This window comes from Odocoileus virginianus, chromosome 5, assembly GCF_023699985.2.
Source record: "Odocoileus virginianus isolate 20LAN1187 ecotype Illinois chromosome 5, Ovbor_1.2, whole genome shotgun sequence".
Classification (NCBI taxonomy): Eukaryota; Metazoa; Chordata; class Mammalia; order Artiodactyla; family Cervidae; genus Odocoileus; species Odocoileus virginianus.
This window is the reverse complement of record NC_069678.1, coordinates 75,394,781-75,410,765: the sequence shown is the minus strand read 5'-3', so window position 1 is coordinate 75,410,765 and position 15,985 is coordinate 75,394,781. Positions and strand designations below refer to the sequence as shown.

Sequence of the window (15,985 nt, the reverse complement as noted above, 5' to 3'; positions counted from 1 at the left end):
TCCAGGGCCCGAAACTGGGCTCTTGTCTAACATTCAGAAATGAATGGTCCGAAGAGACACATCTGCTGACAAAGCAAGAGATTTTATTGGGAAAGGGCGCCCGGGTGGAGAGCACTAGGGTACGGGAACCCAGGAGAACTGCTCTGTCACATGGCTTGCAGTCTTGAGTTTTATGGTGATGGGATTAGTTTCTGGGTTGTCTTTAGCCAATCATTCTGACTCAGAGTCCTTCCTGGTGGTGTACCCCTTGATCAGCCAAGATGGATGCCAGAGAGAAGGATTCTGGGAGGTGGTCAGACATGTGTCTCCTTTTTACCTTTCCTGAACTCTTCCGGTTGGTGGTGGCTTATTAGTTCCGTGTTCCTTACCAGGACCTCCTGTTGTAAAACAACTTATGCAAATAGTTATTATGGTGCCTGGCCAGGGTGGGCAGTTTCAATCATTGTGCTTCCCCTGACACTTCTGCCCCTTTGCGCTCTCTGTTCTGCTTGTTAGACTACCCATTTTCAACCTTTTTTCTGTTTATATTGCTGTTTTTATAATGTACCTAGCATTTCATTCATTCAGTAGACATTTATTAAGCACCTAGTACATGCCAGTCTCTCTGTGAGGAGATGCTAAAGATACAGTGATGATTAAGGCAGTATACTATCAATAGCCATTGTGGGGTTGTTTAGAGGATATTCATTCCTAAATCTGAACCAAAGATTTTTTTATTTGATGATGCATTGAGAATTGCAAATAATTTACATACAGACTTCTGGAATATGGTGATCCTAATCGCAAATTAAGGAATGCTGCTACCATATGCCAAGTATTGTATTTATTCCATTTGGCTAAATTTTCTCTGTGAAAATTTATTGGCTGACTTTAATTTTGAGACTTCTGGATACTAGTCAGACAAAACATTGGAGCTACATATTCTGCTTCCAAGAGTTGTCTTTTAATGTCGTCTGCTCCAATGATTTGGCTCAAATTGCTAGGCAAATTCCTAGGGAAACTATTATTCCCCCCCACCCCATTTTTGCTGCTTCTTTTCTTCTGTTGTACTTGAAAGCATTTGTCTATCTCTAAAATGACATCAGACTGGAATGTGATTTGTAGGTAAACATTATTGGACTCTCTAGCAGAAATAATATTTTTGAAAGTAGTACATAAATTTTGTACAGTTAAAATGTTCTTTTCATCTTAATAGCTATAGGTAAGGTCTTTTTATTCAGTAGACTTCCTGTCATTTTAAAGATCCCCCACCAGTCTGAACCTTAGTGTTGTGATTTTTCTCCGATTTTTTTTATACATTTTTAAAGTTTACTTTTTCTTGTTATTTATGTGTTTTTCAGTTTTTTCCTCCACTTTTACTGAGGGTAATTGACATACATCATTGTATAAATTTAAGGTATACAACGATGCTGTTTTTTATACTTCTTAATCACTATATTCCATTATTTTAAAATATTTTTATTCATTTATTTATTTATGGCTGCATTGGGTCTTTGCTGCTGTGCGGGCTTTTTCTGGTTGTGGCGAGCCAGGGTGCTGGTCTTTACTGTGGAACATGGACCCTAGGGTGTGGACTCAGTAGTTGTGGTACTGGGGCTTAGTTGCTCTCCAGCACGTGGAATCTTCCCAGACCAGGATCAAACCAGTATCCCCTGCTTTGGCTGATGGAGTATTAACCACTGGACCACCAGGGAAGTCCTATTCTATTCTTTTCTTGAACAATAACAAAAATGTTTATCAATTTAATTTAATTGCTTAGTAGCTTTAGATCATCAAAAAAGCAAGAGAGTTCCAGAAAAACATCTATTTCTGCTTTATTGACTATGCCAAAGCCTTTGACTGTGTGCATCACAACAAACTGGAAAATTCTGAAAGAGATGGGAATACCAGACCACCCGACCTGCCTCTTGAGAAACCTGTATGCAGGTCAGGAAGCAACAGTTAGAGCTGGACATGGAACAACAGACTGGTTCCAAATAGGAAAAGAAGTACGTCAAGGCTGTATATTGTCACCCTGCTTATTTAACTTCTATGCAGAGTACATCATGAGAAACGCTGGGCTGGAAGAAGCACAAATTGGAATTAAGGTTGCCGGGAGAAATATCAATAACCTCAGATATGCAGATGACACCACCCTTATGGCATAAAGTGAAGAAGAACTAAAGAGCCTCTTGATGAAAGTGAAAGAGGAGAGTGAAAAAGTTGGCTTAAAGCTCAACATTAGGAAAACTAAGATCATGGCATCTGGTCCCATCACTTCATGGCAAATAGATGGGGAAACAGTTTCTGACTTTATTTTTCTAGGCTCCAAAATCACTGCAGATGGTGATTGCAGCCATGAAATTAAAAGACACTTACTCCTTGAAAGGAAAGTTATGACCAACCTAGGCAGCATATTAAAAAGCAGAGACATTACTTTGTCAACAAAGGCCTGTCTAGTCAAGGCTATGGTTTTTCCATTGGTCATGTGTGGATGTGAGAGTTGGACTATAAAGAAAGCTGAGCGCAAAAGAATTGATGCTTTTGAACTGTGGTGCTTTAGAAGACTCTTTGAGAATCTCTTGGACTGCAAGGAGATCCAACCAGTCCATCCTAAAGGAGATCAGTCCTGGGTGTTCATTGGAAGGACTGATGTTGAAGCTGAAACTCCAGTAGTTTGGCCACCTGATGCGAAGAGCTGACTCATTTGAAAAGACCCTGATGCTGGGAAAGATTGAGGGCAGGAGGAGAAGGGGGTGACAGAGGTGGTTGGATGGCATCACCAACTCGATGGACATGGGTTTGGGTGGACTCTGGGAGTTGGTGATGGAAGGAAGGCCTGGAATGCTGTGGTTCATGGGGTCTCAAAGAGTTGGATACAACAGAGACTGAACTGAACTGAACTGAACTGAGCTTTAGTTATGTAGTTCAAAGATGAGTATTGAAGATCCCTCTGATACATGGGTTGTCATATGTGACTTTAAGGCATTGGTCACTTAATTTTCTTCTAAAACAACTTGTAGATTTCTTTAGAAACACTTGAGTTGCCAAATTTGATTAGAAGTCCTACTGTTTCTTGGAATAAAATGAGTATGTTGCCTTGTATTATTTAATTACTTTTCATTTTAAATGCTACACCTTTTGTGCACACTAATTTTATACTGAGATTAGGAAAATGAGAATTATGTATCTGTAACACAGTTACCTGTAATAAACTGAGAAAAGGTAGACTCTGGACTTAGCTAAATTATTAAAAGACTATGGTAAATCATATTCTCTGTTGCCATTATGATCAAAATCCTCCAAGCTAGGCTTCAGCATTGTGTGAGCCAAGAACTTCCAGATGTCTAACCTGAGTTTACAAAAGGCAGAAGAACCAGAGATCACATTGCCAGGTTTCGCTGGATCATAGATAAAGCAAGGGAATACCAGAAAAACATTACATCTGTTTCATTGACTACGCTAAAGCCTTTGACTGTGTGGATCATAACAAACTGTGGAAAACTCTTAAAGAGATGGGAATACCAGACCATCTTATCTGTCTCCTATGAAACCTGTATGTGGGTCAAGAAGCAACAGTTAGTTCCTGTATGGAACAACTGCCTGGTTCAAGATTGAGAAAGAAGTCCGACAACGCTGTTTATTGTCACTTGGTTTATTTAACTTATATGCAGAGTACATGAGGTGAAATGTCAGTCTGGATTAGTTATAAACTGGAATCAAGATTGTGGATATCAACAACTTCAGGTAATGCGGATGATACCATTCTAATGGCAGAAAGTGAAAAGGAACTAGAGAGCCTCTTGATGAGGGTGAAGGAGGAAAGTGAAAAAGCTGGCTAAAACTCAATATAGAAAGACTAAGATCATGGCATCTGGTACCATCATTTTGCAAATAGAAGGGGAAAATGTGGCAGCAGTGACAGATTTCATTTTCTTGGGCTCTAAAATCTCTGTGGATGGTGACTGCAGCCATGAAATTAGAGATTGATTGCTTCTTGCCAGGAAAGCTATGACAAACCTAGACAGTGTGCTAAAAAGCAAAGACATCACCTTACTGACAAAGGTCCACATAGTCAAAGCTATGGTCTTTCCACTTGTCATGTATTTATGTGAGAATTGGACAAATAAAGAAGGCAGAGTGCCGAAGAATTAATGCTTTCAAACTGTGGTGCTGGAAAAGACTCTTGAGAGCCCTTGGACAGCAAGGAGATCAAACTAGTGAATCTTAAAGGAAATCAACCCTGAATACTCTTTGGAAGGACTGATGCTAAAGCTGAAGCTCCAGTACTTTGGCCACCTGATGCTAACAGCTGACTCATTGGAAAAGACCCTGATGCTGGGAAAGATTGAAGGCAGAAGGAGAAGAGGATGACAGAGGATGAGATGGCTGGATAGCATTACTGATTCAATGAATATGACCTTGGGCAAACTCCAGGAGATGGTTAGGGACAGGGTAGCCTGGCATGTTACAGTTTGTGGGGTTGTGAAGCGTCAGACATGCCTTGGCAACTGAACAACAGCATTGCCATTATACCAGTCTTAGACACTTAAGTCTGTCAAAAATAAAAAACAAACCCAATTTATAATTGGGTCCACTAAATTTATACTAGGATTTACTTTTTCTACTACACTGTCAAAAATGATAGTGCCTTAGATTTTGAAGCTCTTGACCCCTGATGATGATGATGATGATAATGGTGGTGGTGGTGGTGATAGAGGATTTGGAGGACACAGACACAATCTGATACTTTGGTATGTACTGTTAAATGTAAAGTCTTTAATGACCTTATGGATCTGTCTTGTTGGGGAGATAACAAGAACACATGAAAAGCACATGAACGAACTGGTAAGCAAAAATTACATAGATTAAGTTTGTCTCTTATAGGGTCAAATAGTGCAATTTATAAACAGATTTTAGAGATATAGGCTTTTTTTTCTGCCTTGACCTGGAGAACTGTTTGATCAACCAGTATTGAATCAAAGTCCTTTGATCTTCTCTGGCACAAAATTAACTGCTAGAAAAGCAGATATGAAAGGAAAAAAATGTAAAGGGCATTAGTGAAGGTTAGTAGACACTGACCTTAACCTTGTCCACCTGGCAAAATTAATGTATTTTTATCCATCACTGCTTATAGTTTCACTGATGTTTATCATAGAAATAATGTTTATTTTCAGACTGTTAACAGAGGAACTTCATTATTGAGCACTTAATATGTGCCAGGCATTTGGCTAAATACTGAGGCTATGATGAACAAAATCAGATAGATCTTTACCTCTTTACCTCTTACAGTCTAGTGATGAACATAAACATTAAATAAAGAATTATGCAAATAGAAAACAGAGCCATGGTTGGCAGGATTGACTGCTTGAGGGGCACAAGGGAAATTTTGGGATACTGGAAATGTTCTGTGTCTTAATTGTGGTGGTGGCTGCATTTGTGCATACATTTATCAAAATACATTGAACTCTGTACATCTAAAAAGGATACATTTAATTATATATAAATTACAACAGTATGTTTGTTTAAAGAAAGAAAAAAAGTGAAGTCACTTAGTTGTGTCTGACTCTTTGCGACTCCATGAACTGTGGCCTACTAGGCTCCTCTGTCGATGGGATTCTCCAGGCAAGAATACTGGAATGGGTTGCCATTTCCTTCTCCATGTTTGTTTAAAAAATAACTCAAATATATGTAAAATTATAGCTGTAATAAGTTTTACAAAGGAGTGCTGCAAGGGCTATGAGAACATAAAATAGAATTCACATAGGGAGGAAATGATGAGTAGAAGTAAATTAAGTGAAGGATGGGGATTGGTTTCATGGGGACAGTGTAAAAGGCAGAAATAACCACAGGGCCCATGTGTCAAGTCCCTGAGGTTAGAAGGTCCATGGCAAATTGAAAGAACTTGGAAAAGGCCATTGTGTGGAGTGGAGAAAATGAGGGAGTAGAAGGTGTGAGACAGGTAGGGCTTATGGACAGGGAGGGCTAAACCTTGCATACTATTGATGAATACTCAGTTGTATCCTAAGCACAGTGGGAAGCAGTTGGCCTGGAGGAAGCACAAGCTGATTACCGGGAGAAATAACAATGACTTCAGATATGCAGATGACACCACCCTTATGGTAGAAAGTGAAGAGCCTCTTGATGAAAGTGAAAGAGGAGAGTGAAAAAGTTGGCTTAAGGCTCAACATTCAGAAAACTAAGATCATGGCATCTGGTCCCATCACTTCATGGCAAATAGATGGGGAAACAGTGGAAAGAGTGGCTGACTTTTTTGCGGGGGCTCCAAAATCACTGCAGATGGTGATTGCAGCCATGAAATTAAAAGACGCTTACTTCTTGGAAGAAAAACTATGACCAACCTAGACAGCATATTAAAAAGCAGAGACATTACTTTGTCAACAAAGGTCCGTCTAGTCAAAGCTATGGTTTATTCAGTAGTCATGTATGAATGTGAGAGTTGGACTATAAAGAAAGCTGAGCACCGAATTGATGCTTTTGAACCATAGTGTTGGAGAAGACTCTTGAGAGTCCCTTGGACTGCATGGAGATCCAACCAGTCCATCCTAAAGATGATCAGTCCTGGGTGTTCATTGGAAGGACTGATGCTGAAGCTGAAACTCCAAAACTTTGGCCACCTCATGTGAAGAGCTGACTCATTGGAAAAGACCCTGATCCTGGGAAAGATTGAGGGCAGGAGGAGAAGGGGATGACAGAGGATGAGATGGTTGGATGGCATCACTGACTCCATGGACATGGGTTTGGGTAGACTCTGAGAGTTGGTGATGGACAGGGAGGCCTGGCGTGCTGTGGTTCATGGGGTCGCAAAGAGTCAGACACTACTGAGTGACTGAACTGAACTGGGTAGGGCAAGGTCAGGTGAGGAGGCAGTCACAGCTGGTTTTGGAAACCAACTGCTGTGGCCCGAAGTGTTAGGAAAGAATTGGAGGAGCTTTAAAGAGCAGGAATACTTTACTAAGGCGATCATTGCAAGAGGCTGGTTCTGTAATTGAGTGGTGGTGATGGAGTTAGGTAGATAGAATTGAGATTGTATTCAGGAGGTAAAATGGCAGAATGTGGTGATGGATTGAATGTGGAATGGGTAAAGTGTCAAGGACTGCCAGATTGAATTTACTGTGTGGATGGTACTGATTTTTACTTACTGATATGGGTAGGACTGGAAGAGGATCAGGCTTTTGAGGTAGGGGATGCAGGAAGAAGAGAATGTATTTAGTATTGGACATTTTGGGAAAAAAATGTACATAAAACAAATGGGATCTTTACAGTGAATCAAGCATCTATTAAGTGTTTTGTGCAGTGTACAAGGTGCTAGTCTTAAGGGCTACCAGTAGAGATAGAAAAATTAATTAGCTGCTTAGTGGCACTAGTGGTAAAGAATCCACTTGCCAACACAGTAGACGCCAGAGACATGGGTCTGGAGGATCCCCTGGAGGAGGAAATGGCAACCCACTCCAGTATTCTTGCCTGGAAAATTCCACGGACAGAGGAGCCTGGTGGGCTACAGTCCATGGGGTCACAAAGAGTTGGACATGACTGAGCACACATGCCTAAACTTTGTTTAGGAATTTAATAAAATTATAGTTATATATATATAACCATGAACCATTAGAACCACATGAACAGTAGGAAAGGCAAAAATATAGGACACTGAAAGATGAACTCCCCAGGTTGGTAGGTGCCCAATATGCTACTGGAGAACAGTGGAGTAATAACACCAGAAAGAATGAAGAGATGGAGCCAGAGCAAAAACAACACCCAGTTGTGGATATGACTGGTGATGGAAGTAAAGTCCCGTGCTGTAAAGAACAATATTGCATAGGAACCTAGAATGTTAGGTCATGAATCAAGGTAAATTGGAAGTGGTCAAACAGGAGATGGCAAGAGTGAACATAGACATTTTAGAAATCAGGGAACTAAAATGGACTAGAATGAGTGAATTTAACTCAGATGACCATTATATGTACTATTGTGGGTAAGAATCCCTTAGAGGAAATGGAATAGCTTTCATAGTCAACGAAAGAGTGAAATGCAGTACTTAAGTGCAATCTCAAAAACAACAGAATGCTCTCTGTTTCCAAGGCAAACCATTCAGTATCACAGTAATTGAAGTCTGTGCCCCAAGCAGTAATGCTGAAGAAGCTGAAATTGAACAGTTCTATGAAGCCCTACAAGACTTTCTAGAACTAATACCCCAAAAAGATGTCCTTTTCATTATAGGGAATTGGAATGCAAAAGTAGGAAGTCAAGAGATACCTGAAATAACAGGCAAATTTGGCCTTGGAGTACAAAATGAAGCAGGGCAAAGGCTAACAGAGTTTTGCCAAGAGAATGCACTGGTCATAGCAAACACTCTCTCTCAGTAACACAAGAGAAGACTCTACACATGGACATCACCAGGTGGTCAACATCAAAATCAGATTGATTATATTCTTTGAAGCCAAAGATGGAGAACCTCTATACAGTCAGCAAAACAAGACCAGGAGCTGACTGTGGCTCAGATCACGAACACCTTACTGTAAAATTGAGACTTAAAGAAAGTAGGGAAAACCACTAGACCATTCAGGTATGACCTATATCAAATCCCTTATGATTATATAGTGGAAGTGACAAATAGATTCAAGGGATTAGATCTGATAGAGTGCCTGAAGAACTATGGATGGAGGTTCGTGAGATTGTATAGGAGGTGGTGATCAAGACCATCCCCAAGAAAAAGAAATGCAAAAAGGCAAATTGGTTGTCTGAGGAGGCCTTAGAAATAGCTGTGAAAAGAAGAGAAGCAAAAAGCAAAGGAGAAAAGGAAAGATATACCCATTTGAATGCAGAGTTCCAAAGAATAGCCAGGAGAGATAAGAAAGCCTTCCTTAGTGATCAGTACAAAGAAATAAAGGAAAACAATAGAATGGGAAAGACTAGGGATCTCTTCAAGAAATGTAGAGATACCAAGGAAACATTTCATGAAAAGATGGGCACAATAAAGGACAGAAATGGTGTGGGCCTAACAGAAGCAGAAGATATTAAGAAGAGGTGGCAAGAATACACAGAAGAACTGTACAAAAAAGATGTTCATGACCCAGGTAACCATGATGGTGTGATCACTCACCCAGAGCCAGACATCCTGGAATGTGAAGTCAAGTGGGCCTTAGGAAGCATCACTATGAACAAAGCTAGTGGAGGTGATGGAATTCCAACTGAGCTATTTCAAATCCTAAAAGATGATGCTGTGAGAGTGCTGCACTCAATATGCCAGCAAATTTGGAAAACTCAGCAGTGGCCACCGGACTGGAAGAGGTCAGTTGACATTCCAATCCCAAAGTAAGAAAATGCCAAGGAAAGCTCAAACTACCACAGAGTTGTACTCATCTCAAACACTAGCAAAGTAATGATCAAAATTCTCCATGCCAGGCTTCAACAATATGTGAACCATGAACTTCCAGATGTTCAAACTGGATTTAGAAAAGGCAGTGGAACCAGAGATGAAATCGCCAATATCCATTGGGTAATCGAAAAAGCAAGAGAGTTCAAGAAAAACATCTGCTTTACTGACTACGCCAAAGGCTTTGACTGTGTGGATCACAACAAATAGTGAAAAATTCTTAAGGAGATGGAAATACCCAGCCCACCTTTCCTGCCTCCTGAGAAATCTGTATGCAGGTCAAGAAGCAATAGTTAGAACTGGACGTGAAACAACAGATTGGTTCCAAATCAGGAAAGGAGTATGCCAAGGCTGTATATTATTACCCTGCTTATTTAACTTATTTGTGTAATATATCATGTGAAGTGCTGGGCTGGATGAAGTACAAGCTGGAATCAAGATTGCTGGGAATTATTTACAATAGCTAAAACATGGAAGCAACCTTGATGTCCATCAACAGATGAATGGATAAAGAATTGTGGTATATATACACACAGTGGAATATTACTCAGTCATAAAAAAGAACACATTTTAATCAGTTCTAATGAGGTGGATCAACTGAGAACCTATTATACAGAGTGAAGTGAGTCAGAAAGAGAAAGAAATATTGTATTCTAATACATATATACGGAATCTAGAAAAATGGTACTGAAGAATTTATTTACAAGGCAACAGTGGAGAAACAGACATAGAGAATAGACTTATGGACATGTGGAGGGGGTAAGATTGGGTGAGACCTATGGAAAGGGTAACATGGAAACTTACATTACCATATGTAAAATATATTGCCAATGGGAATTTGCTGTATGGCTCAGGAAACTCAAACAGGGGCTCTGCATCAACCTAGAAGGGTGGGATGGGGAGGGAGATGGGAGGGAGTTTCAAAAGGGAGGGAATATATGTGTGCTTATGGCTGCTTCATGTTGAGGTTTGACAGAAAACAAGAAAATTCTATAAAGCAATCATCCTTCAATAAAAAAAAAGAAAAGATTGCTGGGAGAAATATCAGTAACTTCAGATATGCAGATGACACCACCCTTACGGCAGAATGCGAAGAACTAAAGAGCCTCTTGATGAAAGTGAAAGAGGAGAGTGAAAAAGTTGGCTTAAAACAACATTCAGAAAACTAAGATCATGGCTTCCGGTCCCATCACTTCATGACAAATAGATGCGGAAACAATGGAAACAGTGACAGACCTTATTTTGGGGCTCCAGAATCACTGCAGATGGTGACTGCAGCCATGAAATTAAAAGAGGCTTACTCCTTGGAAGAAAAGCTATGGCCAACCTAGATAGCATATTAAAAAGCAGAGACATTACTTTGCCAACAAGGGTCCGTCTAGTCAAAGCTATGGTTTTTTCAGTAGTCACGTATGGACGTGATAGTAGGACTATAAAGAAAGCTGAGAGCTGAAGAATGGATGCTTTTGAACTGTGGTGTTGGAGAAGACTCTTGAGAGTCCCTTGGACTGCAGGGAGATCAAACCAGTCAATCCTAAAGGAAATCAGTCCTCAACAGTCATTGGAAGGACTGATGCTGAAGCTGAAGCTCCAATTCTTTGGCCACCTGATGCGAAGAGCTGATTCGCTGGGAAAGACTGAAGGGGACGACCGAGGATGAGATGGTTGGATAGCATCACGGACTGGATGGACATGAGTTCGAGTAAGCTCCAGGAGTTGGTGATGGGCAGGGAAGCCTGGAATGCTGCAGTCCATAGGGTCGCAGAGTCGGACAGAACTGAGCACCGAAACTGAGATAACCATAATGAAAGAATTGTAAGAGCAGAAGGTAATTGCCCTCCAGATCAGTAACTCAGTAATTTATTTGTGTCTGTGATTTCCTGCAGATTGGATGATTTTTTTGTTCAGGTTCCCTAAGCCCTAGAAGTTATGTCATTTGGCTTCCCAAAGTATTTTCACAAGCCACCTACATTCCTTATGGAGCTGTGGCACAACAGTAAGCCCATGTTTGCTTGGATTAATAAAACAGGCACCAATGCTTTTGTTTATTGATATAGTATCTGCCCCACCCCCCCGACGCACTCTCTCGCCTCGCGACACAAACAACTTTCCGGAAGTAAGAAAAAGCAGTCATCTAGATGAAATTTGACTCCACAGCTGCCAAAATAGAGGATGTCGAGCTAGATGCGGGTGGGTTTAGTGTAGCACGTTTTCGTCTCTGCGGGTCTTTCCGCAGTCGCCACCCTACGGGAACCTTCGGGGCCGAAGCCCCGAAGCCTATCTGAGCTCCCTCGAGCCTCGAGCTCCCTTTCCTGGGGGTAGCAATTGGCGTGGTGGGGCAGCCGCGAGCCCCGAGGAGTAGGTCCGGGCGTGGCAGTCGGCCAGAGCCCGGAGGTGAACCCCGCGCGAGGCGGTGGGAGGGCTGGGGAGCGGGGCCGTCCAGATGCCCAGCCGCATCGGGCGGCCCCTCCCGCCTCTCCACCCCAAAATTGGCCTAACCGCCAATCGTCGGCCGCTCACCTCCTTTACCGCAGGTGACCCATGGCCAATCGCCAGGGGTCTCTTTGCCAGGAGGCGTCAGAGTCAGCCAATCGTTGCGGTCCCTCGGTCGGGGCGGGGCAGGGGTAGGGAGTGAGGGGCTGTCCCGCGGGAAAGGCAGAACCTGAGGAGACCAACTGCACCGTGTCGGTGAAAAGGCGGAGGGAGACCAAGAGGGGTGCTCAGAAGCAGCCCTCGGCTCCCTCCCCTGGAGGCACAGAGGGCGGGGGCCTTGGCGAATGGCTTTCTTGCTGGCCACTTGCGGAGTGAGTAGACCCGGAGGGTCTGGGAGAGGGGCCGGCTCCCACCCCTGAGTTCCCAGGGACCCTGCTGCTTGCCCAGGCCGTGGGCGCGAGTGTGAGTCTCTCCCTGCCTCCATCCCGTCGCCCCCTGGGGTGAGTAGGACGATGTGGCCGTCCGGGCCCTCTCTTCCGTGAGACTCTCCTCACTTCCTCGGCCGAGATGGTTGGAGGCTGAGACTACGGGCCTTCTGTATCCCGGAGAGGTCATTCGCCACCAACCAAGCCAGTCTGGAGAGAATCGCTTCCCCTTTTTTGATTCATTTTCGTGGAACTCTAGTTTTCTTTCAAAAGCTGTCTCAAGATATTAAACACAAGAGTTAGACTTTCTTTTAATGTGAAAGTTTAATTTTGACCAGTTGCCCAATAGTAGAATTTCCTGTTGCTGGCCAAACATTTTCTGTTGTTTTATTTTTGGCTGTGTTCTTGCCTTGGCCAATATTTTTGTGTGTAATAATTATGGGTGTTGTTTCTTGTGAGTATGTGTGTGTTGGGAAGGGGAGGTGGTTTTATGTCTTTGGGGTAGTTTGTGCAAACATACTGAAAACTTTGGAATAGTTTTATGGTGTTCACGTAAAAACTAGAGGGGCAAGTTTAGGTTCTCAGTAAGCTTGGTTATGGAAAGTTAACTATAAGCAATGGACTAGGAAGCATGTATAAATCATGCATTTATTGCATCATTCCTACCATATTTGTTTTTGATATGGAAGAGTAAGAGATGTATTGATTAAGAAAATGTCTGCCGATTTGAAGTAACATTTGGCTTTACGTGTTGATTAAACTGTGTACTTTTAGCTGTATTCAGGAAATCAAAAACAAATCAAGAAATTATTTCTTCTAATATTGAGTTAAGAAGGTGGAGAGATCTTAGAATAGTAGTTGCAGTTTTAAGAATTCTTGTAGTGAACTTTTAAGTAGGGAATTTTCATCCACTGTGGATCATCTCTCAGAACATTTCCTTTATTGAACTGAGTTTGTGATAAAGCCCTTTAATAATGTTTACATCTTTCATTTACTTTTAATTAATTTTTTTTTTTTAATTTCACTTTTTATGTACCCCAGCACCTTAAAATACCATGTTACCTTTCCTATCCCAGGAAAGATAAAAACCACTAAAAATCAGACCTGCAGTCTGGAAAGCTTACCTTGGAAATTAGAAAGATAACAGAGAAGCTGGATCTATTTTCAAAGTGTTCTGAGTTTGACTTTGACAAAGATGACACGACTTGAAGTACCCCTCAGTAAACACTGGGTTGCAATGACTCCTGATCACATTCATTTTGATATTTCCAAAGTCTTAGGTGGTGGTCTTTTTTCCTTTAGTGTGGAAAGATTGGTAATAATCTAACCACTGAACCATCCCCAGTTGATAAGTTTGGTTGAGGCAGTGAAGAGCATTATGATACAACCATATTTTGCTGATTGGAAAATCAGGCAGTTGCATAGTTTGCAGTTTCTTGCTTGAGAAAGAGGCTATCAGGCTTTTATTTTAAAAAGGAAATTCTGACATGTCCCCTGGGATATGTTGAGTTCTGTCAGTATCTGAGAACTGATGTTTATTGGGATTCTATAGAAAAAGACAGTTTTTATGGATACTGTAATGTACTTGGCCTAGGATTATATTTGTACTAAAGCTTCCCTTGTGGCTCAGTCAGTAACAATCTGCCTACAATGCAGGAGACACAGGTTTGATTCCTGGGTCAGGAAGATCCACTGGAGAAGGAAATGGCAAGGATACTCCAGTATCCATGCCTGGAGAATCCCATGGACAGAGGATCCTGGCAGGCCCACTGCTCATGGGGTCGGAAGAGTTGGACACGACTTAGCGACTAAACCACCACGAGATTGTATTTAGGAAGATTTTCCAGTAGATGTTTAAGCAAAGATTATGTTTGAAAGAATAATTCTTAGGTTGAAAATGTGCTTAAGCCAAGTACCTGTCCCTAAATATTTTAGTTAATTGAAGTTCCACCACACACAGGCAGTTAGTCATTTAAAGCCATTTTCCATCTCCCTTATTTTCTGTGTCCAGTTACCAGATCCTGTTTAATTTGCTTTAGAAATAGCTCTTGGGTTTATCCTCCCCCCCTACCCCCCACATAACAGTGTTTTCATTTAGGCCCTCATCATCTCTCACCTAAACTTTCACAAAACTTTAGTCTTCCTGTCACTAGACTCCCTCTACTCATATTCTTTTCCACAGTCAGAGCCCACTGAGTCACAGCTGTGCTTAAGAGTCTGTTTTGGCTCCCCCTTGCTCAAGCCCAGCTGCTGAGAATGTTCTTTAAGGCCCTTCACAACCTGGTGATAATTGTCACTCTTGGTGTGGACTCAGCTGCAGGCATGCTACCCAGGGTATCTACTGTAGCATTATGAACTCTTACCTGTGTGGAACATGACATAGCCTCTATAGCTCTTTGCACAGTCACTGCCTTTCCCTCTTGATTAAAATTACAGTTGCTTAGAATTCATTCCGGTGCTATATCGCTACTTCTTTTGACATAAAATTTTTGTGTTACTTTTTCTTTGATGTCTTCCTTCAGGCAGAGCAAGTTAGGATTACTGTCATCCTTCATGTGTTACTACAGCACTTTGTTCATACCTCTGTACTATAGATCTTTGTGCACGTATCTGGTTCTTGGATTAGACTCTATTTCTGTAGGGCCTTTGTCCCTAGTCTAGTGCTTGGCATATGATCAAAATACTTGACTTAATCATGTTGTTAATTGTACAAACCTTTGACTCATTGTACTGTAGCGTGGTTTATCCATGTGAGTTAGAAATATATTCCAAGTCACCAAGCTCCCTAATTGCTGCCACACCTGAGAGACAGGACTGCAGAAAACGTTAGAAACAACGTTACAAATGGTGAGTGGATTTCCAGGCAAATGCCTACTCTTCCAACCTATGTGACCTCTAATATAGTGGAAAGAATATTAGTAGTGGTACCAGTACAAGTTGTTTCTGTAGTAGTTAGTATCATAGGAAAAAGAGCATGTTGCTGGCTAGAGAAGTCAGGGAGACTGCTTGGAAAGGGTGAAATCTGATCTCATTCCAGAAGATTAGGTAGTGATTAATTGTATTTGCTATTATCTCTCTTGTCCTTAGAGAAATCCTTTGAAGACATTGATAGCACCTGGCACATAACAGATCTTCAATGAATATTTGTTTTTTCATTTTTTTTAATTTTATTTTTTTTTCCATTTATTTTTATTAGTTGGAGGCTAATTACTGTACATCATTGCAGTAGTTTTTGTCATACATTGAAATAAATTAGCCATGGATTTACATGTATTCCCCATCCCCGTCCCCCCTCCCACCTCCCTCTCCACCTGATCCCTCTGGGTCTTCCCAGTGCACCAGGCCCGAGCACTTGTCTCATGCACCCAACCTGGGCTGGTGATCTGTTTCACCCTAGATAATATACATGTTTTGATGCTGTTCTCTTGAAACATCCCACCCTCGCCTTCTCCCAGAGTCCACAAGTCTGTTCTATACATCTGAGTTCAATGAATATTTGTATTGTGAAGGAATGTTAATGGTTGCTGTGTGTGTGTTGGAGGGTGAGGGAATTATTAATACTATAGGAGTTCATTTATTTCTAGAAACACCTGTGAGAACTTTGCTTCTTTGCTATATTGACAGAGCAGCTAATTTTGTTTTTTCTGAAATGTGCCATTTCAACCAAGGTATTCAGCTTACCCGGTTGTTTCTTTGCATTCTCTGCATTCCAGAGCATGTTTTTTAATCCGGTTACATTAATCTTCCTCACTCA

The 15,985-nt window shown here is 41.5% G+C and overlaps 1 protein-coding gene across 8 annotated transcripts in view; it reads left to right on the top strand.

Annotated features, from left to right (window-relative positions):
• The window catches only part of OSBPL9 (oxysterol binding protein like 9), a 175,305-nt gene that overhangs the window by 105,994 nt on the left and 53,326 nt on the right, over positions 1-15,985 (top strand). Inside the window, exon 1 of one of the 8 annotated variants that reach the window (XM_070468166.1) lies at positions 12,001-12,177. The exons of the other annotated variants lie outside the window; for them this stretch is intronic. Within the exon in view, the coding sequence (XP_070324267.1) occupies positions 12,151-12,177 (27 nt within the window). The 5' untranslated portion in view covers positions 12,001-12,150. Of the gene's footprint in view, positions 1-12,000; positions 12,178-15,985 lie in introns of those variants that run through there. 8 annotated transcript variants of the gene reach the window in all.